General features: G+C 36.1%; 1 protein-coding gene across 3 annotated transcripts; it reads left to right on the top strand.

The window, feature by feature from the left end:
* The first annotated feature begins 1,972 nt into the window (after positions 1-1,972).
* LOC100800361 (uncharacterized) lies at positions 1,973-26,786 on the top strand. 3 transcript variants are annotated; one of them, XM_006585250.3, is made up of 26 exons: positions 1,973-2,073; positions 2,732-2,913; positions 3,050-5,263; positions 6,184-6,259; positions 7,370-7,492; positions 8,599-8,854; positions 8,949-9,422; positions 9,495-9,680; positions 9,803-10,096; positions 10,652-11,272; positions 13,359-13,755; positions 13,875-14,002; positions 14,225-14,395; positions 16,024-16,224; positions 18,256-18,798; positions 18,872-18,931; positions 19,039-19,367; positions 20,255-20,687; positions 20,973-21,440; positions 22,231-22,347; positions 22,451-22,572; positions 22,653-23,388; positions 23,490-23,744; positions 24,015-24,197; positions 24,586-24,927; positions 25,620-26,786. In XM_006585250.3, the coding sequence occupies exons 2-26, from the start codon at positions 2,739-2,741 to the stop codon at positions 26,367-26,369; spliced, it is 9,654 nt and encodes a 3,217-aa protein (XP_006585313.1). In that variant the 5' UTR covers positions 1,973-2,073; positions 2,732-2,738; the 3' UTR covers positions 26,370-26,786. The 3 variants fall into 3 exon arrangements, with proteins under 3 accessions (XP_006585313.1, XP_003532852.1, XP_025985401.1); XM_003532804.5 differs by lacking the exon at positions 1,973-2,073 and adding an exon at positions 2,096-2,277; XM_026129616.2 differs by lacking the exons at positions 1,973-2,073; positions 2,732-2,913 and having other exon boundaries at positions 5,199-5,263; positions 7,354-7,492.
* The last annotated feature ends 395 nt before the right edge of the window (positions 26,787-27,181 follow it).

Genomic DNA, 27,181 nt, shown 5'->3' with positions numbered 1-27,181 from the left:
GCTCTTCAATATAGTGGGGGAGGGTCTCACTGGTTTGATGAGAGAGGCCATTCTGAAAAATCTTTATAGTAGCTACTGCGTTGGGAAGCATAAGGAGCCTATTAATATCCTCCAATATGCCGATGATACTGTTTTTATTGGGGAAGCTTCTTGGGCGAATGTTCTTGCCATGAAGGCAATGCTTAGAGGTTTTGAGATGGCCTCTGGTCTGAAAATTAACTATGCCAAAAGTCAGTTTGGGATTTATGGGAAGCCTGTTAGCTGGGCTCATGAAGCTGCTCAGGTGCTGAATTGTAGGCAGATGGGTGTCCCTTTTCATTATTTGGGTATTCCTATTGCTGTCAGATCTTCATCTCAGATGGTGTGGGAGCCTGTGATCAGTAAATTTGAGGCTAAACTCTCTAAATGGAATCAGAAAAGCCTATCTATGGCTGGCAGGGTTACCTTGATAAACTCTGTTCTAAACGCTTTACCAATCTATCTCCTCTCCTTCTTCAAAATTCCTCAAAGAATAGCTGATAGACTGGTCTCTCTTCAGAGAAATTTCATGTGGGGTGGAGACCTTGACCAAAAGAAGATCCCTTGGGTTAAATGGGATAACATTTGCCTCAACAAAAGGGAAGGGGGCCTGGGTATTAAGAACCTGGTCAAGTTCAATGCTGCCCTGATGGGAAGATGGATATGGGAATTATATTCTAATCAGAATCAACCCTGGGTTAGGGTTCTTAATTCCAAATATGGGGGGTGGTCAGCATTGCAGAATGGCAAAGTTCATTGCTGGGATTCTCACTGGTGGAAAGACCTTAGGAGATTATATCAGCACAATGATTTCAAGATTATCCATCAGAATATGGCATGGAAGGCTGGTTGTGGGGATAAAATCAGATTTTGGAAAGATAGGTGGTTGGGGGAGGAAAGCACTCTGCAACAGAAATACTCTCAGCTCTTTTCGATTAGTAAGCAGCAGAATGATTTTATCTCCACCATGGGTAGCTTCTCACAGAATATTTGGAGATGGGATTTGAAATGGAGGAGACATCTCTTCGAGCATGAGGAGGGTGTAGCTGTGGCTTTTATGGAAGACATCACTGCTTATACTCTTCAGAATCACTTGAAAGATAAGTTGCTGTGGAAAGCTGATCCTAGTGGGCTATACTCTACTAGGTCTGCTTATAGGCTTCTATCAAGTCAAAACAGTACTGCTTTAGATGGGATAAATTTCCAGCTTGTTTGGAAATTGAAGATACCCCCAAAGGCGGCCATCTTCACCTGGAGGCTCATCAAAGATAGGCTCCCTACTAGAGCTAATCTGCATAGAAGAAATGTGGAGTTGCAGGATCTTACCTGCCCCCTCTGTCACAGTGAGCAGGAGGAGGCAGGACATCTTTTTTTCCATTGCAGATACACTGTTGGCCTGTGGTGGGAATCTTTGAGGTGGATTCAGACTTTCGGAGCTCTCCCTTCTTCCCCAACAAGTCATTTCAGTCTATGGTGTGAAGGTTTGGTTGCAGGAAGAAATCAGAATAGATGGTGTGGATGGTGGATTGCCTTAACTTCTGCCATCTGGAAGCATAGGAATTTACTCATTTTTCAGGGCATTCCTTTTATTAATTCCAAAGTTATGGATGATGCCTTATTTTTGGCTTGGTCCTGGTCTAAAGCTAGAGTTAAAGGTTTTAATATCCCTTTTAATCACTGGTCATCCCATCTAATGGAGGCCTTTGATTAATCAGGTGTCATACCTTGTAGTTGGGCTTTGTGAAGGGTTTTTGTTCTCTTTTTGGGAGGCTGGCAGCACAGCTGCCTTTGTATGTTTATCATCAGTACCCCTGGTACTGTAGTTTTTTCTTATTAATATATATATATATTTTCTGCCTTTAAAAAAAAAAAAAAAAGGGTTAAAGGGTATGTTAAATAATGGAGAGTTTTCTTTTCCCTTCACTGTATTAGATTTTTTAGAAATAAATAAACAATTCCTATATTATTCAGAGTAAAAAAAAAAAAAAGTTGCATAGTTGGATCGGGCAGAGAGAAGCGCACAGTAGAGAAACTAAACCAAACAGCATCAGCAAGGTACACCTTCCTTCCTTCGTGTTCCATTGCATTTCCAATGCGCTAAAATTCACTCCATTCTCATCCCAAAACCTCCTTTTGCAAAACTCAATCTCTCTCTCTCTCTCTCTCTCTCTCTATATATATATATATATATATATATATATATATCCATGGAAAACAACGATTCTCTATTTTAATCTCTTCATCGTCGCCCTCCTCCAGGTTCTACATCCTCTATCCTTTTCCATTTTTTCTCGATTCGAGTTTTCGACTTCTCCTCGATTTTGCGATGCTATTTGCACTCCTCGATTATTTTTTTAGATTAATTCATTGAATCCGGATTGGGTTCGAGGCTCCACGTGTTTCCGATTACATCATTCGATTCCACCACCTGCGATTCACGCTTGTTTTCAATAATAATAAAACCGTGGAAATGAAATAGAAACACAGTGTTAACCGGTTATTGCTATGCTGATGTTTTTTTGTTATAGAGAACAACTCAGTTAAGTATTTTGTATTGTGAGCCTTGTTAGATCATTCATTACGTTCTTTTTTTAATATTTAAGTTAGCGATGAACAGTTTCTTGGATATTTGAATAACTTTCGTTATTATTATTTTTATTTTATTTATTTTAACGATATTTTGTTTTGGTGAATATGCGTTTGATTGAATCAGGAACAAAATGGATTTTTCCTTGGGTAGTGAGGATCCACCTATACTTAAGCTGCACAAATGGGACCTGTCTGAGGCCCAAATTGGGCTTTCGGACTTTCGCGAAGCTTTTCTTTCTCCTACGAGAGAGATACTGCTTTTGCATTCTTATGAGAGGGAAGCTCTTTTGCTTCCTCTGAGTAAAGGTGATTGCTGCTTTCCTTTATTCGTCATTTCAGTTTATTGTAACTGAATAGCGTATTTTATTTTTCATGTGCAAATGCAATTCAGTGTTTCAGGCTAGTAGTTGATTAGTATGTGCATTTGCTTTGTTGCTTGCAGGAGAGTTGCATTCTGGTGGTGCTGAAGGTGGCTATGATTATGATGATAATCACAATCCAGGTTCTGCAAATGTTTCCTCGGAGGCATCCACTAGGCCTAGTGAATCAGTTTTGGTGAATGATTCACCTTGCACTTCAGGTTCAGATGTTGATATTGATACTGATCTTGTGGGAATTAAATGTTCAAAATCCAATAGTCTCCCATACATTAGTGATGTGAACTCATTGGCCTGGGCTCGCTGTGAGGACGGCTATGATCAGCACAAAGATGCTTTATTTAGAGAGGTTCTATTTGTTTCTGGGAGATGTGGGGTAACAGTCCATGCTTTTCTCAAACTAACAAAAACCAAGGGAATGGTTCAACCCATGTTGGAGGGTAACTTTAGGCAAGGCAGGTGGGTTGAATGGGGGCCCGTTGCTGCATTATCTTCCGACTTCAGTCATGGAGTCTCTGGAGACCAGAATGTAAATTTGACTGGAGATGGTGGAGTTGAATCATTAAGAGGTTCTGCTACTAAGAGATACTTAGAATCATTTTTCACAAAAGTTGAAACTACTGTATCTGATGGTATTCTTTTGACCAAATTCCCTGAGAATAATGAATTTCCTTGCTTGACAGAAGTGGTTTCTTTTAGCATATTTGATGGCAGTCTATCTTTGGACCATCTCCTCAAAGAAAAAACAGTCCAAAGTAAGGAGAATTGGCAGGAACCAGTTGATTCAGCAAGAGATGCTTCTGACCGCTCTAGCTTGAGCTTTTGTGGAGCAGATACTAAGCTTGATTGTTTTTCCAGTGTTTTTGGTGTTGTGATTAATGGGTTCTACGAATGTCGCAGAGTGTTCTCGGGTGCTTCGAATTGCCTGGTAGGATTTTTTTTGACATTAATGCATCACGTGTCTGTCAATATTAGTGATGAAGATCAAAGAGGCAGAAGCAGAGATTTACTTCTTGTTGCCAAGTTAGATAATTGGGGTATTCGGTGGGTTTCAATGGTGAAGCTTGATGAAAGAATAAACACAGTTCAGTCAGTTGAGTGGATGGATTTCCAATTTTCTGATAATCTTCTTGTCTGTCTTAATTCTTCTGGCCTGATTGTTCTCTACTCTGCAATGTCTGGTGAATATGTGACACATTTAAATGTTTTACAGGCTTGTGGCCTTAACCCTCATTTTAATTTGCAAGGGTTAGAAAAGTTATATTCACATGATAATATATATGCTAAACAAGAGTGTAGCATAAATGATAACATGTCTGATCAGCAGAGTGATTCTTTTAGGGGATCATTCAAGAGGTTAGTTGTTGCTTCACACTCCTCCCTGTTAGCTGTGGTTGATGAATGTGGTGTGATCTATGTGATCTCTTTGGGGGAATACATACCTGACAAAATTTACTCATCTGAGAAGTTACTTCCGTATTGTCAGCAATTTGTGCAGGGAATGCTGGTTGGCTGGGAAGTTGGTGGTTCTGATATAGATCGCCAAGCAGTATACTCCAATTTATCTGGACACTTTCGATCAAATGATTTAAACATAAAACATGGAAATGTTGCTTTGTCAGACAAAGCTGTGGCAGGTAATGCACTTCAGAAAATTAATGGCTGCACATTCAAAGAAAAGGGGGATTTGTTTGGCTCCTATTCAAGTGGTTTTTCTGCTACTTCTAAAGTAAATAATGGTCACACATTTCTTGGTTATGATGTGAAATTACCTGTTATGAGAAAGATATTCCTTCCCAATTTTAGAGTCTGTGAGGATGATTCTATTTGTTTTTCTCCTTTGGGAATTACTATTTTCTCTAAAAAGAAGTGTGTAAAGAATCAGAATAGTTCTCAACTTATCCATTTTAATTTGGAAGTGAAGTTAGAAGTCCATGATGACAACTTCTTAGACAGTGTATATGATGTATACCACTTTGATGGAAAAGATGTTATTGGAGAAGCAATTGGTTGCACATTCCAAGGTTGTTTTTATATTGTGAGAGATGGTGGTCTATCGGTATATATTCCCTCCATTTCAATTTTATCAAATTTTCTTCCTGTTGAGTACATTGGTTATCGCCAATCAAGTAAGGATATGGAGATTTCAGTTCTACTTAAAGACAATCTAGAAATAAAAGAACCGATCAAAAGGTTTTCTCCTTGGAAAGTTGAAATTTTGGACAGAGTTCTTCTGTATGAAGGCACTGAAATGGCAGATCAATTGTTTTTGAAAAATGGTAAGTGTTAAAAAGAAAAATCATTTTTCCTTAATCTATAATATGGCATCTGTTAGTCTTCTCCTTACTTGTCTTGGGATGGACTAGTTCATTTAGTTTGTTTGTGTTTTTGCATATGGTTTATAGAGGGGTGTTCCTCTAGAAATTATTCATTGGGGCCAGTGGAAATTTCTATTTTAACAGAAAAGGAATGTTTGACAGGAAAAGACATAATTACAGAAAATACAAATATAAAAAATAAAGTACAGGAAAAACAATAAATCTTAGCAATAAGTCTTTCCAATCACTTTGCAATTTGATTCGGAAACTCCCTTAAGCACGTATAGGCCACAAAAAACGTTCCAGCCCTCTGGCTCCTAATGTGTCTCATTGGACAGCATGCACCAGGACTGGAGAATTTGATTGTTTTGAGAAATACTGTGTCCTCCTATCTACTTACAAGTTTTTTTTTTATCGACAAATGTTAGTTTTTGTTAGAAATGTCAGTTGGGGGGATTCGAACTCGTGACCTCTGCCCCCTCCCTTCTCCCTTCATCCTTCCCCAACCCTTGGGCCAACCTTATGTCTCCCCTCCTAAATACTTATAAGTAATAAATGAAATAACTGAAGCATTTGATATCTTGGGAACCCAAAAAGCATTTCATGCTTTCTTCTTTGATTAGTCAGGAGGATTTTAAGCCTGATTCAGCAGGAGGATATAAAATCATTTACAAAGTAGAATAACTTATGGTGATATTAATTTAGTAGAATAACCAGGAAACTGATTACAAAGTAGAATAACTTATGGTGATATTATTTTATTTTTTGATTGTAAAATTTGATTTCTTTGTGTAATGGGGTGGTGATGACACACTACTTTAGAATTTAGTGAAACAATTTTAGGTGCATGCTTATTTATTTATTTATTTTTTCTTTGTCAGGATGGGACATCAAAGTTTCTCGTATTCGTCAATTACAAATCGCATTGGACTACTTGAAATTTTATGAAATAGAAAGGTAAGCCAAAATTTATTCATTGCAGGCTTGATTTATACTTCATGTGCTTTGAAGTGGCAATCTTGTGCCATATTGTTTGGTCATGTTGTTCTTATTATTATTTGGGGAAGAAGGGGAGGGGGTGTGGGGTGAGGGGCAATATCAATGTTATTAAACCTGGACCAGTTATCAACTTAGTTGACGATGTGGGGTACTATTTCAACTATTGAGTCACAGGATGTATTGGTTAAACCGGATATATAAAAAAAATATATAACTATTTAATAGAGATTAAAAATGAAAATTCTAGACTTAAAATTAGAATTTAATTCAATAACACTTAAATTTTTCAACATTTAATGAGTCTCATGATTTTGTAATTTCTAATAAATTTTTCTTAGAATGTGGGCTTGGGTCTAATTCAACCCCAAAAACTAGTTCATGGGGTGAGGATTGCCTCCCACTTTTATATTCTATTTGCCTTATTTCAAGCCAATGTGGGACTTGAGTTTTTCTCAATACATCTCTTCATGCCCAACACTTTTGGACTTGGTGCATGGATATTATGGTGAGTGGCCCGTTTAATGGATCTAGGATAAGTTTTGATACCATCTTAGAATGTGGGTTTGGGCCTAACTCAACCCCAACACCCTCCACTTATATACTCTATCTTGACACTATCTCTGGCCAATGTGGGACCTGGGAGAAGAAGCGGAAGCCATGAATGAAGGCTAGGTTTTGATCTAAGCTCTGAATACCATAATAGAGTTGAGAGAAAAGGAGAGAGAAGAGAAAGTTGAGATTGAGAAATCTTGTATTATTCAACCCAACTGAAAAAGTTGTTACAAGACTGATTATATAGACAGTTATGCTAACTGTCAACTAACTCTAACAAACACTAACAAACTGAGTTAGTTAACATACAACAGAAAGGGAACTCACTACTAACCATAGTGAGGATCTAGAATACAACAGAAAGAGTAAAAAACACAAGGAGTAAAGTATACTCTAATAATTTTGATCAATAGTAAAGAATGTGTTAGAGGAGTGTGTTGCCAACACTCCTCTTTAGGTTTTACTACGGCAAATATTATCTAATGTAATTCACTTTCCAGTTTTATTGATGAACAGATCTTTGGAAATGCTCGTGGATGTTGATCTAGCAGAAGAGGGAATTTTGAGATTGCTTTTTGCTGCTGTGTATCTTATATTTAATAAAGGTGGCAATGATAGTGAAACTCCTGCTGCTTCAAGGTAAATTTATTTGTTCATTGCTTACTTACCTATATTTTTTGTTCTTTATCATTTTCAAACCAAGTTGCTACTTGCTATACATGTCATCGGTGTAAAATACTAAAGTATATGAAGCAAATGTCCATTTTGGTCCTCCAAAGATAAACGTAACAATGGTAACATCACATTGGTCCTATAGCTTATGGCTTGTTTCTTTAGGATAGCTATATTAATTCATTTTGGGAAACATTGAAAATAAAATTGAACTCTTAGTAAAAGTATTTCCACTTTAGGAACTACTGGAATTTCCTTATGCCTACACTGGATGAGGAAACCGGAATTAGGTAATCGTCCATATCCATCCATTCATTGACGAAGCTCTGTTTCTTGTATGAACTTGTGGTTAACTCTGCTGAGGGCCTATATAAAGTTACCATTAGCTACCTATGTAATTTGTTGTCATTACATGTAAAAAACTAAAGATTGATCCGAGCATGATAGGCATGTGTTTGTCCTGCTTGAACACTGGATGTTGCTTTCAAGTTTCAAACTTATATAAACTTTCATATTTTTTTTTATCGGCAAATTTTAATTGTTTGTTTGTTAGTTTTTTGTTAGTAGGAGAGATCAAACCCGCGACCTTTCCCTCCTTCCCTTCTTTCTTAACCACCCAACCAACCTACCTTATGTCTCCAAAAAAAAAATTAATGTTTTTAGGAATATTTTACTGTTTTCAAGTTTATTTCATTTGACTAAATTCACTTATAAATAACATAAATTTATTGTTTTACATGGTATATTAGCTGACGCAAATGCCTGAAGATAAATTTGTAACTGATGTCTGCATAATTCATATTTATGTAACACACCCCTTACTAGAAAGAATATTTCAGTAATGTGATTCTTTGTGCAATTGGATAACAAGGGTGAGTTGGCTATATCAATTTTTCTATTCAATTAGTCACTGCTTGGGTTGTCAATATTCTGTTTGATTTCTTGTGCCTTTTCTTTGTGTCTGGCTCTACATTCTTAAGGAGAAAAAGAGATTCTTATGAAATATGCGTTGTACATCATGCATGGTCTGTTTTAATTCTGACTTATTATGTTTTTGTTGTCAACATCTATAGGCTTCTTGCCCTGGCCGCTTGCTTTGCAACAAAGATGCTCCATAAATATGGGTTGCTACAACATAAAAAAGATACATGCATAGCAGAGGGCTTTAACAAGATGGGATTACTTTCTCTTCCACCAATTGAACCAGTTAAACTACAAACTGAGGTGGATTTTGCTCAGAAACTTTGTGAGATAGCTCATTTCTTGGAGATCATCCGAAATCTGCAATGTAGACATAGGTCAATATTTCAAAGGGCCAGTCAAGGATTGGTATGATGCTCCATGGTTATGCTACTTGTATTCTGCTTAAATTGGTTACATTGTTTTTTCTGAAAATTAAGTGGTATCTTCTTGCTATATACAGGCTGACAGAGGAGAAGAGTCATCTTTAATAAGTACAGACATGTTGCAGGAAGAATCCCAACTTTCAATTCTTCCATCAGATTTAGAGTCATTGGATGTGTTGAACCAACATGAGCTTTCTTTTCCTCGACCAGGCAGCAACAATAATGAAAATCTTGCGCTGGTGCCTGTTGATTCTGAGTCTCATTTGGTCTCAGATGAATTTGGCTACATATCTCATTTAACCCCATTAGGAGGAATCTTAGGAAAGAAAGTTTTGCCTGTGGAAAATCCAAGAGAGATGATGGCACGTTGGAAGGTAGATAATCTGGACCTTAAGACTGTGGTTAGAGATGCTTTGCTCTCTGGCCGTCTTCCTTTGGCAGTTCTACATCTTCATCAAATGAATGATTTTGTTGCTGATAAAGAGCCTCATGATACTTTTACTGAAGTTCGTGACATTGGCAGAGCTGTTGCTTATGAATTATTTTTGAAGGTAATGCATGTAACATTCTCATTAACTGTTACAAATTACAAAGAAAATAACCAACTCAATGCACTTATATAGGGTGAAACTGAACTTGCTGTTGCTACACTTCAAAGACTTGGAGAGAACGTTGAATCTTATCTTAAACAACTTCTGTTTGGCACTGTAAGGAGATCCTTGCGAATCCAGATTGCTGAGGAAATGAAAAGATATGGTTATCTAGGACCATATGAGTGGAAAATATTGGATGATATGTCACTGATTGAGGTATGTGAAATTTATTTGTCTTATTTTTGCGGTCAATGTAGTGCAGTTTAACTACTGGGAAGAAAAATTTCCATGAGCTGAGACTTGTAATCTTATTTATCCCTGTGCATGTATATGAGAAGAGTCTCTATCCTAGCAGTAGCTTCTGGAAATCATATAATCACCGACTGAAAGAAATCAGCATTGCACCGGACTCTGTTTTACCAGTGGAAAATAAATTAAGGCTCTTGCATAACCATTCATTTGATAGTCATGTCATTGAATGTGGTGAGATTGATGGAATTGTCTTTGACGCATGGATTGATATTAGTGAAAGTTCCTCTGCTCTGGAAGTTGATGAAGATGATGCTCATGTTGGATATTGGGCTGCTGCTGCTGTCTGGTTTGATGCCTGGGACCAAAGAACTGTTGATCGTGTAAGTTGCTTCTCTGTTTCGTGTCTGTGTTTATATTGATTTTCATTTTTATCACTGAATTTTGATGAAGACAATGACGATTAGCAACTGTCTTTGCCGTTACAGCAGTTTAGAAGGTGGATTTTAAACTTGTTATATAGTTGTCATTTACTAAATGAAATAAAGACCAAAAGTGAAGGTTTGAATAAGAATTCTTGAAATTTGGGTTTCTTATGAGTGTGACATTTCTGTTGGATGAGGTTTGAAGCAAAAATGCCTATGCCCTCTTAGAGATTTGGATTTGATATGCATGTGTCTATTTGTTTCTTGAAGTCCATTAGTCCACCAACTTGCACCTTTATAAGATCTATTTCTGGATGCTCTAGTTGTTTTGGTTTGAACTTCAAATCAAAGGTTTTTATACTAGTTGTGATGAAAATTTGCTTCCCCCTATTGATGTATTCAGTCATGGCACTGCTCTTAGTCATTAATTTAATGTCTATATCTCTTCATGGACAAAAATCTTTATCTGTAGTAACTTTATTTTTCATTATTCATTCATCTTTGCATGTACAGATGATATTGAATCAATCTGTTCATTCGGACAATTCTATATTGTGGGAGTCACAACTTGAATATCATGTTTGTCGTAACCACTGGAAGGAAGTCTTTAGACTGCTGAACTTGATGCCTGCATATGTCCTATCGGCTGGAAGCCTTCAACTCAATTTGGATCTTGTAGAGCCTGCCTCATCTTTAGGATGCAACATGAATATGAAGTCTTCTAATTATGGAAATTTCTTGTGCTCTTTTGAAGAATTGGATTCTGTATGCATGGAAGTTCCCAATGTCCAAATGTATAGGTTTTCACCTGATATATGTTCTGGGTGGATGAGGATGCTCGTGGAGGAAAAGCTTGCAAAAAGATTTATATTTTTTAAGGAATACTGGGAAGGGACATTGGAGATGATAGCTCTCTTAGCTCGTTCAGGTTTCATATCTGGCAGAGATAAGGTCTGCTTGGAGGATGATCTTACTAAGACGTCATCTGTCAGAGATGGAGCTGTACAAGCTTTGCATAAAATATTTGTGCATCACTGTGCACAAAATAACTTGCCAAATCTTTTGGACCTTTACCTTGATCATCATAGTTTGGTCCTTGACAATGATTCACTTTATGCATTACAGGAAACTGCTGTAAGTTTCTTTGTGCCCATTGTTTGTTATTGTTATTCTGATTGATTGTTTTTGGTCTTTATTATTTCAAATCGCAATGCTAGTATGCTTCCAAAAGCTGTTTATGCGCTGAAATTTGTAGGTTATGTTGTTTCATATTTTTTGGTTGGTTTTCAAACTTCATTAAATCTATGGTATTATCATGCAAATTCAGGTAACCTATTTTCTTTGATAAAAGAAGAAATTCCATAAGATGAAGTGTAAAAATATAGCAGGAATATGGAGGGCAGCGATCCTCCATAGGGGAAAAGGGAAAACAAAACTATTAAAGGAGGAAAAAAACATCAATAGAGCAAAGCTGCTCTATCACTGTGAATATCTGTTAAGAACCTCTTTAATTGACTTTGCTTTATGCCAAACAGAACCCGATCATTTAATTTTATCTGGAATCAGTTACGGATTTAATTTACTGAGTCAATAAAATGTCATTAAAATACAAGTGCTACATTCCAACTAAAATGTACACAACATTCAACAAAAACCAGTCGAAGAATTTTTACTTATAAATTGCACATTGCTATAAAACTTTTGCCATTTTACTTTTACCATAAAGGCAAAGACCATCATAGCTAGTCATCAACAAAAATTAGTCCAAGAACCTTTCTCAGGCCTAGCCTTCACCAAAAAGGCTGAACAATATACTGTAAACAGACAGAAGCAGAACAATGTAGGAACAGATGAAGAAGAACTAGAACCATACATAATACAATTGTTAGGGTAAGAGGCTAAGATCCTTATATTTGCCAATCTAAAATATGACATTAGCATTAATTCTATGGTGCACACTAGTCCAAATAAGAGGCTGGCCTTAGAAGGAATTCAGGTAAATTCTATTTCTTTATGTTAACACTGCTGACTTGCATGTGTTAAGCCTCTTGAATCTACGTCGGGCCCAACTCAACCCCATGTGATTGCCTTCGCAGCTAGGATTGGGCATCTTGAGTGTGGAGATTGTAGGACTGAGTGTTTTTTAAAGCTTAAATAAGTCTTAGTCCCTATGAAATGTGTGGAAAATGATTTTCTTTGATTCACAACTGACTATAGAGGGTGAATAAATAAATAAGAGAACAAAACAGAGCCTGTACACCAATCTAATCCTAAAAATCAGGAGCCATAATCTCCTGGGAATCTCTACGTGCTAAAAAAGAAAACAATAATACAATTGATCCAATAAATTAAAACAAATGATTAATGTCTAGATGTACAGAGGGTCTAATGATCTTGTTGATATTAGAGAATATCAGGCCATCGACAAAATGCGTTTTTTGTTTTGGTCTTCTTAATTTTTTTATCTGTTTATGTCCCTATTAGTTATTTATTTATTTATTTTATTACAGTCCCTAACAAGGCACCCTGTCCTTTCACCTCATTATTTCAGTCCCTATAAAATTGTAAACTTTTGATATATAGGCTTAAATCGGTAGATTTTCATTTTAGTTCCTGTTATTTGGGCAACATCAGCCCTGCCCTGTTTTCCAACCTCTGCTACCGACACCGTCAATTATGACTTAAAAGGGAACCTAATGTCAGTGACTAAAGTGAAAAAAATAATTAATAGGGACATTGATTAAAAAAATAATTTAAGAGGACCAAAATGAAAAAACTTAATTTTATAGGAACTAAACTTATTTTAGCCTTTATTTTTTTATATTGCACAGGGAAAGCCACGAAACCAATAGATTGCACTGACAGTTGAGGGTGCCCCAAGATTATATCTATGATAGACTTTGGTGCCATTTTGAATATGGGTTAAATCTAACTCACTCCCAAAAGCTAGCTCATGAGATAAGGACTACCCAAGCTTTTATAAGTTCCACTTTAGTCATATCTATGGTTGATGTGGATGTAAACAAGGTCAACGGATTGGCCCAATGTTATTTATTAATTTTGTTACTTTAAGGGGCTTTAATGTTGTGGACATTCAATGTTCCTTATTTCCCTTCCATTGTTTTAATCAACCTCTATTCTTCCAATCTTTATGTTAACATGGATGTCTTTGCTTTAAAGACATTTTAGTGTTGTGTGTTGATACATTTCTTCTCAACAGGTTGATTGTGAATGGGCAAGATGGCTACTCTTATCGAGAGTTAAGGGGTGTGAATATGAGGCCTCACTTGCCAATGCTCGATCGATAATGTCACGTAATTTAGTTCCTAGAAGTGACCTCAGTGTTCTGGAGTTAGATGAAATAATTCGAACTGTCGATGACATTGCTGAAGGAGGGGGAGAAATGGCAGCCTTGGCAACACTGATGCATGCTGCTGTTCCAATTCAAAGCTGCTTAAATAGTGGTGGTGTAAATAGGCATAGTAATTCCTCTGCCCAGTGCACATTGGAAAACCTTCGGCCAACTTTGCAAAAGTTCCCCACATTGTGGCGCACGCTCATTGGAGCATGTCTAGGACAAGACACAATGGCCTTGCTGGTCCCTAAAGCAAAAACTGGTTAGCTATTAACCTCATTTACTGGGTGACCCCCCACCCTCTTCTTCTAAGTTACTTGGGCACTTAAACTAACTTTTTTTTTCGTGTCAATTTTTGTCTATCACAATATTGCAATGCAGCTTTATCAGACTATCTTAATTGGCGTGATGACATCTTCTTCTCTACCAGTCATGATACTTCACTTCTACAAATGCTTCCATGCTGGTTTCCTAAGCCTATACGCAGATTGATACAGCTTTATGTCCAGGTCTGTTTTATTCTCCTCTTCTATGTGATTTTATCATTCTATTTTAAATTCAAATTATACCAGTTTGTGTTGTTGTTAGGATGGCTTCATAACCAATCTCTTGTTCTCTCCTTCTGTTTGGTTATAAATACCTTACTCTGTCATGTAGCTTGCATGTTGTTACTGACACAATTCATGTAATATGTAAGCAATCCACGTTATGTAGTTTTCATTGCATTACAGGGTCCTCTTGGATGCCAATCATTTTCAGGGTTCCCTACAGGGGAAACTTTGCTACACAGAGACATTGATTTATTCATAAATGCTGATGTACATGCTGAGATAAATGCAATCTCCTGGGAGGCAACTGTCCAAAGACACATTGAAGAAGAACTATATGGTCCTTTACTTGAGGTATGGGCATTAAATTTAATTGCTTGTTTCTCTGTTATTTTCCTTGTCTCTGTTTAGGAGGATTTATTGTCTGACTCAACATTTTTGTACTCAATCTTTCTTTGTTGAAAACTTCTAAGAAATGTTTTACTGCCTAAAGCTTGTTTAGCTATATAGTATTTGCAGTTTTATTGGTACTACAGACTCTAATTGCAACAGTGTGAGGAACCCGATTGACTCAGTTCGGCCAGCCACTTGGTTGGTTCAGTTATTTAATTTGATTGTCTTATGAAAATGACCTTATCAAAGCTTTGGTTGGAGTCATAAATTAAGGTGCACAAGACTAATATGCAACTTGTTACAAAAGGAAACATCATTTCTAACAACTTTTCATGATTAGCTCAAGATCTTAGCTTGCCTTGATCCAGTTTCGTTTGCCATGAAAATTTTGAAATATTCCCAAATAATTTTGACATGTGAATAAAATAATGAGATAAGCTAATTGGTGGAGAAAAAATATATAAGTTGATTAGGATGTTCACTGTTTGAAAGCACAAACAATGAAAAAGGTTGGTGACAAATTGGATATGGGTATTAATTATTATTATTATTGGCCTTCACAATACTGTTCAATGGATCTGTCCCTGCTAGTCACAAGATAAAATTTCCTTTAACTAGAATAGAAGTTAATGGAGAAAAATTCATTTTGGAGTCTTACTACCATTGATCACCATTTTATATTTATTTCTTTCCATGTTTACAAAATAGTTACTGGTTGAACTGTTATTCTAGCAACAAAGCAGTTGAAGCAATGGCCCAATGACTTGCTCCCCTTGTTAGGTTGATGTCAGTTCTGCTCCAGTTCATCTAACTACGAGTTGCAATTTTTTTCCTATATCTGAATGACCACAAGTCATAAGTACTACGAGGACTGGTAGCATTAGTTTGCAGGAATTTTGTTTGGTTTACTGGTGGACTACAACTTGAGATTCAATATTTGTTTCTTCCTTGTGTTCAAGTTGTTATTTGTGTGAAGCTCTCTAAAAGAGCACGTCATATATTATGTTGTTTTATATTCTGTTTAGAACTGACAATTGTCAATTAGGGAGGGTTCTGTTTCTTTGATCTTGTGTATTTTTTGCCAGACATTTTTCATGCTTGATATGTATTACCTCAATAGCCAATTGCCTTTCTTTCAAATTGCTTTATTAGGTGGCTATAAACTAAATGAGTATCCTCTGATTAAATTCTATGCAGTTTCTGGTTTGTGTTGTCAGACTTAGTAATTATGTGAGAATTTTCTTGACCGGAAAAGGTGTTTTGCCCTAATCAAATATTTTTGTTAGCAATGTTATGCAGTAAGCACACACACCCCCCCCAAAAGAAAAACAATTCTGCCCGAATTTTGCAATATTCGGTAGTTATTGGATAAGTCAAAAGTGTCTGGAAATGCACATCTGTTGAGAAGTCATTAACCATGCCAACTTGTTCCAATAAAAAATTCTGTCTTTCTATTATTTTTCCTTTTAGGAGCTTAACTTAATATACAATATTCTTCTATATCTGCTGCTACAAGTGCAAATATGCAATTTGCTATATTCCAATTATATTTTGATACTGTATATTAGTAATTTGAATTGATTTTTCAGGAAAATGGATTTGGGCTTGAGCATCTTTTGCATCGAGGACGAGCATTGGCTGCTTTTAACCAAATTCTTGGTCATAGAGTTCAAAATCTGAAGTCAGAAGAGGAATCTAGTACTTCAGCTCATGGACAAACTAACATTCAATCAGATGTTCAGACACTTCTTTCAGCAGTAGAACAAAGTGAAGAGACTCTACTTTCATCTGTGAGTTCGTGTTTTTGTTTTTAAATAGATTTTCTTGTTATGTATGATATGTAAAATATCTACTTGTACAAGGACAAGTGAACCCTACGTACTAGTATCGTGGACTCGAAAGTCCGGATATCGTATCCTAGAGATAAGTTGTATTCTAGAATAATTTGAATCGCATAAACTAAACAATTTGGTTTTTAATCAATAGTTGAGAAATGTGTTCAATTAGTTTGTCGAAAAATCATACTCTAGAGCAGTCAGAGACAGTGCAATGATATCAGATAAGAAGGCTTAGGATTATGGTAAAACCTTGCAATTGAATTCCCCTAATTTTACGTTAATTGAATTCTCAATGTTTATTAATTACTTACTTCTCTTAAGGTGTTTAAAAAGTTTTGGCCAAACAGTTCCAACAGTCTTTATCTTAAGTTAGTTATAATTTGGTCAATTGAGAAATAAATTACGAGAACACATAAGTGCATAGAGAATGATAATCAGAAATCCTTAAAATGCATGTGGTTAATCATCATTCTAAAAGATTCAGTTGTTCTGTAATTCCATTATTCATACGAAACTGATCACAAACGCACAAATAACTAAAATATAGATTGATCAATTCTAATGAAAAATTAAGCATGATAGAAAAAAATAATTAACTGAATTAAGACGATATCAATTACTTAAAATTGGGGTTCATTTGCAGATTACATCATAATCCTAAAAAGAGGGGTTTAGTTAGCCATATACACAGACAAACATAAACAGAACCTCAAATACATGAGAAAGATGAAAGGAATTACACTTTGAAGCCTCTGTAATCCTTCCCAAGTGCTCTCCAACCCTACAGAGTTCTTGTGCTGTCTTGCTCACTGCTGCGTACAGTTTTCGTGAACAAGAGAGAAGATACCAAGAGAAACCTAATTTCTCTATTTAAGCACGCCACAGGCGTACAAATTACAACCTATACAACTATACAAAATTATCGCATGCATACAAAATTAACGCGCGCGTACAAACAGTTTGACTCTTCTGATTAACTAGTATTAGAGTAGTATAAAGAGAGGTACAGTATTAAAATTTTCTCTCTCTTTTACACTTTATCTTTTATCTTCTTCAGTTCTGTTAAGAACTCTTTTAACTGGCTTAAGCCCTGCAAAGGCTTAGAAAGACTCGCTTAAAACAGCTCTGCATTTTCACAAATTCATCTTCAGGGCTCTGAATGACAACGTTAATGTCTCTCTGAATGATTTTCAGTTTTTTTTCACATGGCGTCTCTTAAAGACTTGTCTTAGACAAACTAACAACAAACACAAACAGTGAGTTTTGTCAATGAAAGTGTGTCACAATTAATCAAATTGACATGAAAAATCATTCAATAATATCATCAAATCCCGTTTTATCAATGTACTTGAAATAAGAGATAAAATTAAAACAAATCAATGCATTATGTGCAAATGTTGAAAAATGCTTTGCTCTTTTACCACAAAAATCTTATATCGATGATAATGTTCATAATTGGCAATGGCATTACTCCCAAGACCAGCTTCTAAATGATCTGTTTGTCAAGAACAAATTCAACCTAAAAGTTTAAAAAGGCCATATGAATAGTTTATATCTCTTAACATGCCCTTATAAGAATATTATGGGCTTTAAGCATGGAAAATACACACGTCCATTTTAATTTATGCTATAGGTTAGTTGAATTATGACAAATATGGATGGCAAGGATCAGCTTTTGATCACTTGGTCATTGGGGCTTTCGAAACTTTTGAAGAACCTATGAACCTAAACGTTTAAGCTTTTTGTTTAAGGATATGAATGATTGTATACTTTAACACTTCATTTGGCGTTCTATCAATTTTATGTTACATCTTAGGGTTTCTTTTGATTGTGATGCTGGATATTCTTCCATATTCTTTCCTAATATGTAACATGATTGGTTCCTTGCTTGTAATTTTACATTCATGAAAAATACAAAAAAGAAAGATATGACTCTCATTGAACTTTTGAATGAATATTGAAAAGTGTTCTTAAAATTCTCAGGTTTTGCCAGTTGCCATTATGCATTTTGAGGATTCCATGCTTGTTGCTTCATGTGCTTTTCTTTTGGAGCTTTGTGGTTTATCAGCCAACAAGATGCGCATTGATATTGCTGTGCTAAAACGGATATCTTTGTTCTACAAATCGAGTGAAAATAATGAAAATCTCTGGCAATTATCACCTAAGGGATCTGTGTTTCATGCAATATCCCATGAAGGTGATGTAACAGAATCTCTTGCTCGAGCTTTAGCTGATGAATATTTGCACAAGGATTCTCCTGCAACTGCTACTGAGACTGTAAGTAAACAAGCTTCACGAGCTCTTATACTTGTGTTGCACCATTTGGAAAAGGCTAGCCTTCCACAGTTGGTTGATGGAAAAACTTATGGGTCATGGCTATTAAGTGGAAATGGTGATGGAAATGAGTTAAGATCTCAACGAAAGGCTGCTAGCCAGCACTGGACTTTGGTAACAAATTTTTGTAGATTGCACCAGCTTCCGTTAAGTACCAAGTACCTTGCTGCATTAGCTAGAGACAATGACTGGGTATGTTTCTACTTCTGTTTCTTTTATTAACTACTCAAATTATATTCTTATTATTATTTTTGGCTCCTTTCAGATTGAATTTTTGTCTGAAGCTCAGATTGGAGGATATTCATTTGATACAGTAGTCCAAGTGGTGAGTCTTGTTCCTTATCTTAACTCATTATAAAGTTTAAATCGTATATATGATATGCTAAAGTGAAACTGCTTCACTTAGAATCTATTTGTGATTATGAATGCTAGGCATCAAAGGAGTTTAGTGATCCGCGTCTCCGACTTCATATGTTAACAGTTTTGAGAGGAATGCAGTCAAAGAAAAAGGCAAGCACTGCATTGTTCTTGGATACACTGGAGAAAGGCAGTGAAACAACCTTTCCTGATGAAAACATGTGTGTTCCAGTTGAACTCTTCCAAATATTAGCTGAGTGTGAAAAGCAAAAATGTCCTGGAGAGGCTCTCTTGAGGAAAGCAAAAGAGTTGTCCTGGTCAATATTGGCAATGGTTGCTTCATGTTTCCTTGATGTCTCTCCATTGTCATGCCTGACAGTTTGGTTGGAAATTACTGCAGCAAGGTGACTGGGACTGCATATAAGTAAAATGATAATTTCATAATTATGTTCTGGTTATGTTTTATATATTTATATTTTGCCATCTCTGATGTGAAGAGCTTGCAGTTTTATGTGATTTAATTTATGTTGAGCTTGAGTGTTCTTAGAACGTGGGCTTGAGCCTAACTCAACCCCAAAAGCTAGCTTATAGGGTGAGGGTTACCTCCCACTTATATACTCTATTTTGGCCTTATCTCTATCCCATGTGAAACTTGGGTTTTTCCCAACAAGTGTGAACTTGGTTATGTTATATATATATATATATATATATATATATATATATATATATAGCCATTTCTGATGTGAAGAGCTTGGAGTTTTGTGTGATTTAATTTATGTTGAGCTTGAGTGTAAAAGTAGTCCATGTTACAGTAGGCAAAATCTGTTTGTCTTTTTATCTATATTTTAGGATGAAATTAAATCTTACAAACAGCAGGAATTATTCTTTTTATGTGATGGTTTCTCGCCAAATCCACTGTTGAATTAAAATTTCCATTATGAATATCATGATCATGGAATTTTACATTCTTCTATTTTTTTTTTTTTTAAATTGCATCAGCACATGTTAAAACTAGCATTCAAATTCAATTTTTCATGCTTATTAGTGTCCAATTTTTTAAAAAAAATTGGCAAGACAAAAGCAACATATTCTACCCAATTCCACATAGTAGAATAAGGCTTGGTTGTTGCATTTGTATAATTCAATAATTGGACTTAAAATTCACATTATATGATGAGTTGTAAAGGTCCAAGCGTTTTGTGTCTCATACCAGTGTTAACTGATCCACATGCACTCAAACATGTGCATAGACTTCAATGATTGAAACTCATTACCTTTTATCTGTGGGCAGAGAAACTTCATCCATTAAGGTGAATGATATTGCCTCCCAGATTGCAGACAATGTTGGAGCAGCTGTAAATGCTACTAATGCCCTACCTGTAGGTGACAGAGTACTTACATTTCATTACAATAGGCAGAGTCCTAAACGTCGACGGCTAATAACTCTTGTTTCACTAGACTCCTCTGCTTCTGCAATATCTGACATCTGTAGCTCTTCTATAAGTGAAGAAATATTTGATTCCAAAGGTAAAACTATGGAGAATGATAGAAAAATAGAACATTTTGGATGCATTAATGTTCCAAGTGATTCCCATGAAGGGCCTGCTTCTCTCTCAAAGATGGTTGCAGTGCTTTGTGAACAACAATTGTTCTTGCCCTTGCTAAGGGCATTTGAGATGTTCCTTCCATCATGCCCCTTGCTACCATTCATCCGTGCTCTTCAAGTAAGCCAACTAATTCAAAATTTATCTGGTTCATTTAGTATATATTTTAGAATTGTGGATACTATGTTCCTCAGGTGTCTATTGTTGAATACAGTATTGATTCTTTTTTATGTGCTGCTGCATCTTTAGCTAAGTTCTATAAAAAGTGGTCTTGGTTTTAAGTACCAGTGTCTGATTATTTTTTACACATGTATCTTGACTTTCTATATTTCTTTTTTTAGGGTAAATTACACTTTTCATCCCCTTATATCTTGCCAATGTGTAAATTCTTTTTTTTTTCTTCAGGCATTTTCGCAAATGCGCCTCTCAGAAGCTTCTGCACATTTGGGCTCCTTTTCTGCACGAATTAAGGAAGAACCTTTCTACTTACAGGCAAATGTAGGAAGAGAGGCGCAGATTGGGGCATCATGGATTAGTTCTACTGCTTCAACAGCTGCTGATGCTGTGCTTTCAACCTGTGCATCTCCTTATGAAAAAAGATGCTTACTGCAACTTCTTGCTGCTACTGACTTTGGTGATGGTGGACATACTGCTGCACACTATCGAAGGGTTTATTGGAAAATTAATCTGGCAGAGCCTTTACTTCGTAAAGATAATGAGTTGCATTTAGGTGATGAAATTTCAGATGATGCTTCCCTCTTGTCTGCACTAGAGAATAATAGGCACTGGGAGCAAGCAAGGAACTGGGCCAAGCAGTTGGAGCCCAATGGTGCACCCTGGAAATCTGCTATGCATCATGTTACTGAATCTCAGGTAATACATAAAGGTTGTAAACCTGTTTGTGTCTTTGTGACCTGTAATCTTAACTGAGGGGAAGTCTTGAGCCTATATTAAAAATCTTAATCAATTGAATGGTTTATAGAGAACCCCATTTATAAATAATTCAAGGTTTCTTCAACTCATGTTGATATTACTGCAGATGCTTGAAGTGACTGCTCTTCTTAATCATAGTTTCTTAATAAGTATAATTTTGGTCTGTCAAACTTCATATTAGATTAATTAATTTTACTTTGGTGGGCATGATAAAACTTGTTGCAATTCAGACCATTGTCAATTGAAAATTTAGGATTATGAAAATGTATAATGTTTTTTGTTATATATAACAATAACATTTTACTGCTTAGTGACTGTATCTTTTATACGTGATTCTGTTCTGTTACTTGCATGGAATTCTACAATTGATTTGTCATGTCAGTTTGACTCATACTGTAAGTATCTTGTTCTTATAAATTCTTGTGCAGATGATCATTTCATTTGATCAAATGGATGGCAAATTCTTTTATTGAAAATGAGGAGTTTTTGTTGACAAATTTCACTTTTTAAAGATTGAAGATAGGACATTACTGAAACATTATAAATTCAACTTGAGTATTAAATTATCTTAATTTTGTTGTAAATCTGAGCTCTGGTGGAGCTTATAATTTCTTTGCCATTTTAAATGAATTTTTCTTTGAAGACCTTTTTTGCAATTTTAGTTGATAGTTTGCATATTTCTCATCAACCCTTTACCCTCATCTTTCTCTGCCCCTTTTATAAATGGTAGGCTGAATCTATGGTAGCTGAATGGAAGGAGTTTCTTTGGGATGTGCCAGAAGAGAGGGTTGCTTTATGGAGCCACTGCCACACACTATTCATCAGATATTCCTTCCCTTCTCTTCAAGTGTGTTTGGTTTATACTTTCTAGTACTACAGTCAATTTTCAGCTAAAGATATATATTATATTGCTTTATGCTGAAATTTTATCTTTGTTGTAATGATTGCAGGCTGGGTTATTTTTTCTTAAACATGCTGAAGCTGTTGAGAAAGATCTTCCTGCAAGGGAGCTTCATGAACTTTTATTGCTTTCTCTGCAATGGCTGAGTGGGATGATAAGTCTTTCCAACCTGTATGGAACATGTTCAAGAATTTACTTTCTGTTTCAATTTTAGTTATTGTCTTTACTTATAATGTTGCTGAATTTTTCAGTGTCTGTCCATTGCAACTTCTACGTGAAATTGAAACCAAAGTATGGCTCCTAGCCGTTGAGTCTGAGACTCAGGTGAAGAGTGAAGGAGATTTCAATTTTACCTTTTCTACCAGGGAGAGTGGTATCAAGAACGACCCCAGTATTATTGACCGAACTGCTAGTATAATAGCAAAGATGGACAACCATATAAATACAATGAGGAGTAGAATTGTAGAAAAATACGAGTCCAGGGAAAATAACCAAATCCCCCACAAGAATCAAGTGATGGATGCTGGTCTTTCAACTACTTTTGGTGGGAATACAAAGACAAAAAGAAGGGCCAAAGGATACATGGCACCAAGACGCCCACCTCTTGAATCAGCAGATAAAAGTGCTGATACTGATGATGGCTCTAGTACCAATAGTTTAAAAAATGAGTTTCAGTTGCAAGAGGAAAACGTAAAAGTGGAAATGTCTTTTTCTAGGTGGGAAGAAAGGGTCGGAGCAGCAGAGCTAGAAAGGGCTGTACTTTCTTTATTGGAATTTGGACAAATTGCTGCCGCCAAGCAACTACAATATAAATTCTCTCCTGGACAAATACCATCTGAGTTTAGACTTGTTGATGCAGCCTTGAAGCTTGCTGCTATTTCAACACCTCCTAGCAATGTATCAGTGCCAATGCTTGATGAGGAAGTGCGTTCAGTTATGCACTCATATGGTATAATGAATGATAAGCACTATGTTGACCCGCTGCAGGTAATTTTCCACTGGACCCCCCTCCCTGCTGTTATTGCAAGTTCTGTTTCTCTACTGATGATAATGTGTATAAATACAATACTGTTGACATGCAATGCTAGGTTTTGGAGAGTTTGGTGACCATTTTTATTGAAGGCAATGGGCGTGGGCTATGTAAGAGAATAATAGCAGTTATAAAAGCTGCAAACACCTTGGGCCTCTCATTTTCTGAGGCGTTCAACAAGCAACCAACTGAACTACTACAGCTGCTTTCGCTTAAAGCACAAGATTCCTTTGAGGAGGCCAACTTTCTGGTTCGGACTCATCCAATGCCAGCGGCAAGTATTGCTCAAATACTTGCAGAATCTTTTCTAAAGGTTTGGTTCATCATTTTATTTCAATTCTGGTTATTAATGTTTTTGCGTGGCATGGTGTGTGGTAATTGATAAATGTGTTAGACATCCCTCCTGAATATAGATATTAATCAAGATATGTGAATTGGTGTCATTTTGATTTACACTTCTATATTTGACATGTAGTGTCAGTTATGCAGGTGTATGTTAAACAACTGTATTTAGATACAATTTTGTGACATTAATAAGGGTTCATATAACTATATTGCTATGTTTAATTATTTATATTGCCAGGGTGTGTTGGCTGCACATCGTGGAGGATATATGGATTCACAGAAGGAGGAAGGGCCTGCTCCATTGCTGTGGAGATTTTCAGACTTCTTGAAGTGGGCAGAGCTTTGTCCCTCTGAACCAGAAATTGGACATGCTTTAATGCGTTTGGTGATTACTGGACAAGAAATACCACATGCATGTGAGGTATCATGCTGATAGTTGCCAGTCTTGCAATTTTTTTCCACTACTATGTTCAGAAAATGGTGAATTAAAATTGGGTTCTGGTGGGGAAATTCTAATTCATATTGGTTTTAAGATCATAAATGTATTGTGATTGTGATCCCTCTCGTTCTTGTTTTGCTTGATTAAAGAAGAAATTTATTAAGATGATGAGAAGAATATTGCAAAGGGAAAGGAGAGTAAGAATCCTTTTTAAAACAGGGAAGAGAAATCCTCCTTATATCCTTATTATTGGAAGCAGTAATATGGATATAATAAATTTAAGTAGAGAAAATATCTTAATGTTTCTGGCTGAGTTATTCCTTTTTCTTGAAGCTGACACTGTTTTGCCCCCTGAAATTGGCATTTTTAGGTTGAGCTTCTTATTCTGTCACACCACTTCTACAAATCATCTTCTTGCCTTGATGGAGTTGATGTTCTTGTGGCCCTTGCTACAACTAGGGTTGATGCTTATGTCTTGGAGGGTGATTTTCCATGTTTGGCTCGCCTGATAACTGGAGTTGGAAATTTTTATGCTCTCAATTTCATTTTTGGCATTCTTATAGAAAACGGTCAATTGGATCTTCTTCTTCAGAAGTATTCTGCTGCTGCAGACACAAACACTGGCACTGCTGAGGCTGTCAGAGGATTTCGAATGGCTGTTCTTACATCCTTGAAGCATTTCAACCCTAATGACCTTGATGCATTTGCCATGGTATGTTTTTTTTCAATATTGCTATAATATCAACTACTAACAATGTTGTTTGTTTAGCATACAGTAAATGAATATATAGATTAATGATTGTATGCTGCTAACATAGAATTTATTTATGTAAATATATTGTTGAATAAGTCAATACCTTTTTGTTTCACAATAATTTAGTCTAGTGTATACTATTTTTTGAGCCATTCGTAGTCTAATTATTATTTTTTAAATGACTCGGGGATTATTGAAATAGTTTACTGTTATCCCCACTATATAATATATCAATTGTATGGCATTGCATAGTATGTAGTTAATAGCTTTCTTCAAGCAGCGACTTTAAAAGGTGGACAAGTTGCTTGTTTCTCATGCTCAGAAATTTTTTCTCATTCTTATTATTGATTCTCTTTTCCTCAATCAATGAAGTTTAATTTAATTTAATCTGAAGCAAAGAAACTAGATTAAAATGTGTTGTAAATAACAGAATTATCCTAGGGGATCCATCATTATCTTATTTGATCATTTATCATCTTTTTTCTTTTTATCTTTTTCCTTTTTTATCTTTAAGTCACAGTTTCATTATTTTAGGGGTAGTACCCTTATTAAAGCATGACTAGAGAATGTAATTCTTGTACAAATTAATATAATCAGTGCCTTTTCGACTATATGTGATAATTTATTGATTATAATTTTGTTCTGTACAGGTCTACAATCATTTTGATATGAAACATGAGACGGCAGCCCTTTTAGAGTCACGTGCAGAGCAGTCATGTGAGCAGTGGTTTCGCTGCTACAACAAGGACCAGAATGAAGACCTGTTGGATTCCATGCGCTACTTCATTGAAGCTGCTGAAGTTCACTCTTCGATCGATGCTGGCAACAAAACACGTAAGGATTGTGCTCAGGCTTCCCTTCTGTCTCTTCAAATACGAATGCCAGACTTCCAATGGCTTTATAGATCAGAAACCAATGCTAGACGAGCGTTAGTTGAGCAGTCTCGATTTCAAGAAGCTCTGATTGTAGCTGAAGCTTATAACCTGAACCAGCCAAGTGAGTGGGCTTTAGTACTCTGGAACCAGATGCTTAAACCTGAAGTAATGGAGGAGTTTGTGGCTGAATTTGTGGCAGTTTTACCTCTTCAGCCTTCAATGCTGTTTGATTTAGCTAGATTCTATAGAGCTGAAGTTGCTGCCAGAGGGGACCAATCCCATTTTTCTGTCTGGCTCACAGGGGGAGGATTGCCAGCTGAATGGGCTAAATATTTAGGGAGATCATTCAGGTGCTTACTGAAGCGAACAAGGGATTTGAAGTTGCGGACGCAGTTGGCTACAGTGGCAACTGGATTTGGGGATGTCATTGATGCATGTACAGAAGAAATGGATAAGGTCCCTGACAATGCAGCGCCACTAGTTCTGAGGAAGGGTCATGGGGGAGCTTACCTCCCTTTAATGTGAAACTTTCTACTGTAAATCATCATAATGATTGGATAATCACGATGGATAGGAAGCTGGTTCTTGACCTTGAACCCATTGATTAGGGAATATTGCTGCAAACATTGAAGATGGCGAGCAGAAACCTTAAGTGTTGATCGAATGAAAATTGGACGGTTAGTTGGTGAAAGTGAGATGTATATTTTTTGGTTGAGTGAATGCTTGATGGTTGTATATTAGGCCAACTGTATTTATAGCTCATTCTTGTAAAACACCATTGTAGTTTTGGTTTTCTCCATTTTTTTTGCAGGGAGGAGAGGGTAGTTTATTGTCGGTTTTGAGGCTAGTAGAATAGAATGCCCCATTGGTTTCTTTTTTCTTCTTATTTTTCCCCTCAAAAATGTATAGTTCTTGTACATCAATATAAAAATCCATTTGTCATGTTTTAGATACAAGCTCCAATCCTATCGACAAAATACTCATGCCTAGTGCTGTTTTCACACAAACTATAGGCAGTCTTTTAGTTTTGCTCTAGAACACGTGTTACTGAGTTATGCCATTTCAATCTTTTCACGGGGTCGAATCTCTCTAGAGTACTAGTTTTCCATTTGCTTGCTGTTGAAAGAATAGTATTTTTTTTTTATTTTTTTTTTACGAAATGAATTGAGAAAAGCAATTTCTGCCATGCTATTGAACCCTTTCCTGACTCAAGTTCGCTTCCTTTACCAATTTAAGTATGTATGCTTAGACGGAGAAGTTGAGTCAATGCGAATGAAGGTTACTTTTTCAATATAAATTAACTTTTTATTCTTTTTGTTTTGAAAATTAATTTAATA

Source organism: Glycine max, chromosome 8 (assembly GCF_000004515.6).
Source record: "Glycine max cultivar Williams 82 chromosome 8, Glycine_max_v4.0, whole genome shotgun sequence".
NCBI classification, from domain to species: Eukaryota; Viridiplantae; Streptophyta; class Magnoliopsida; order Fabales; family Fabaceae; genus Glycine; species Glycine max.
This window is presented reverse-complemented; position numbering and strand designations above follow the sequence as displayed.

Excerpts from the sequence above, each read along its gene's own strand:
- LOC100800361 (XM_006585250.3), top strand. The coding sequence starts at position 2,739 with ATGGATTTTTCCTTGGGTAGTGAGGATCCACCTATACTTAAGCTGCAC. Across the intron at positions 7,493-8,598 it reads GAAACTCCTGCTGCTTCAAG|GCTTCTTGCCCTGGCCGCTT; the intron begins GTAAATTTATTT and ends CAACATCTATAG. Across the intron at positions 18,799-18,871 it reads TAGCTAGAGACAATGACTGG|ATTGAATTTTTGTCTGAAGC; the intron begins GTATGTTTCTAC and ends GGCTCCTTTCAG.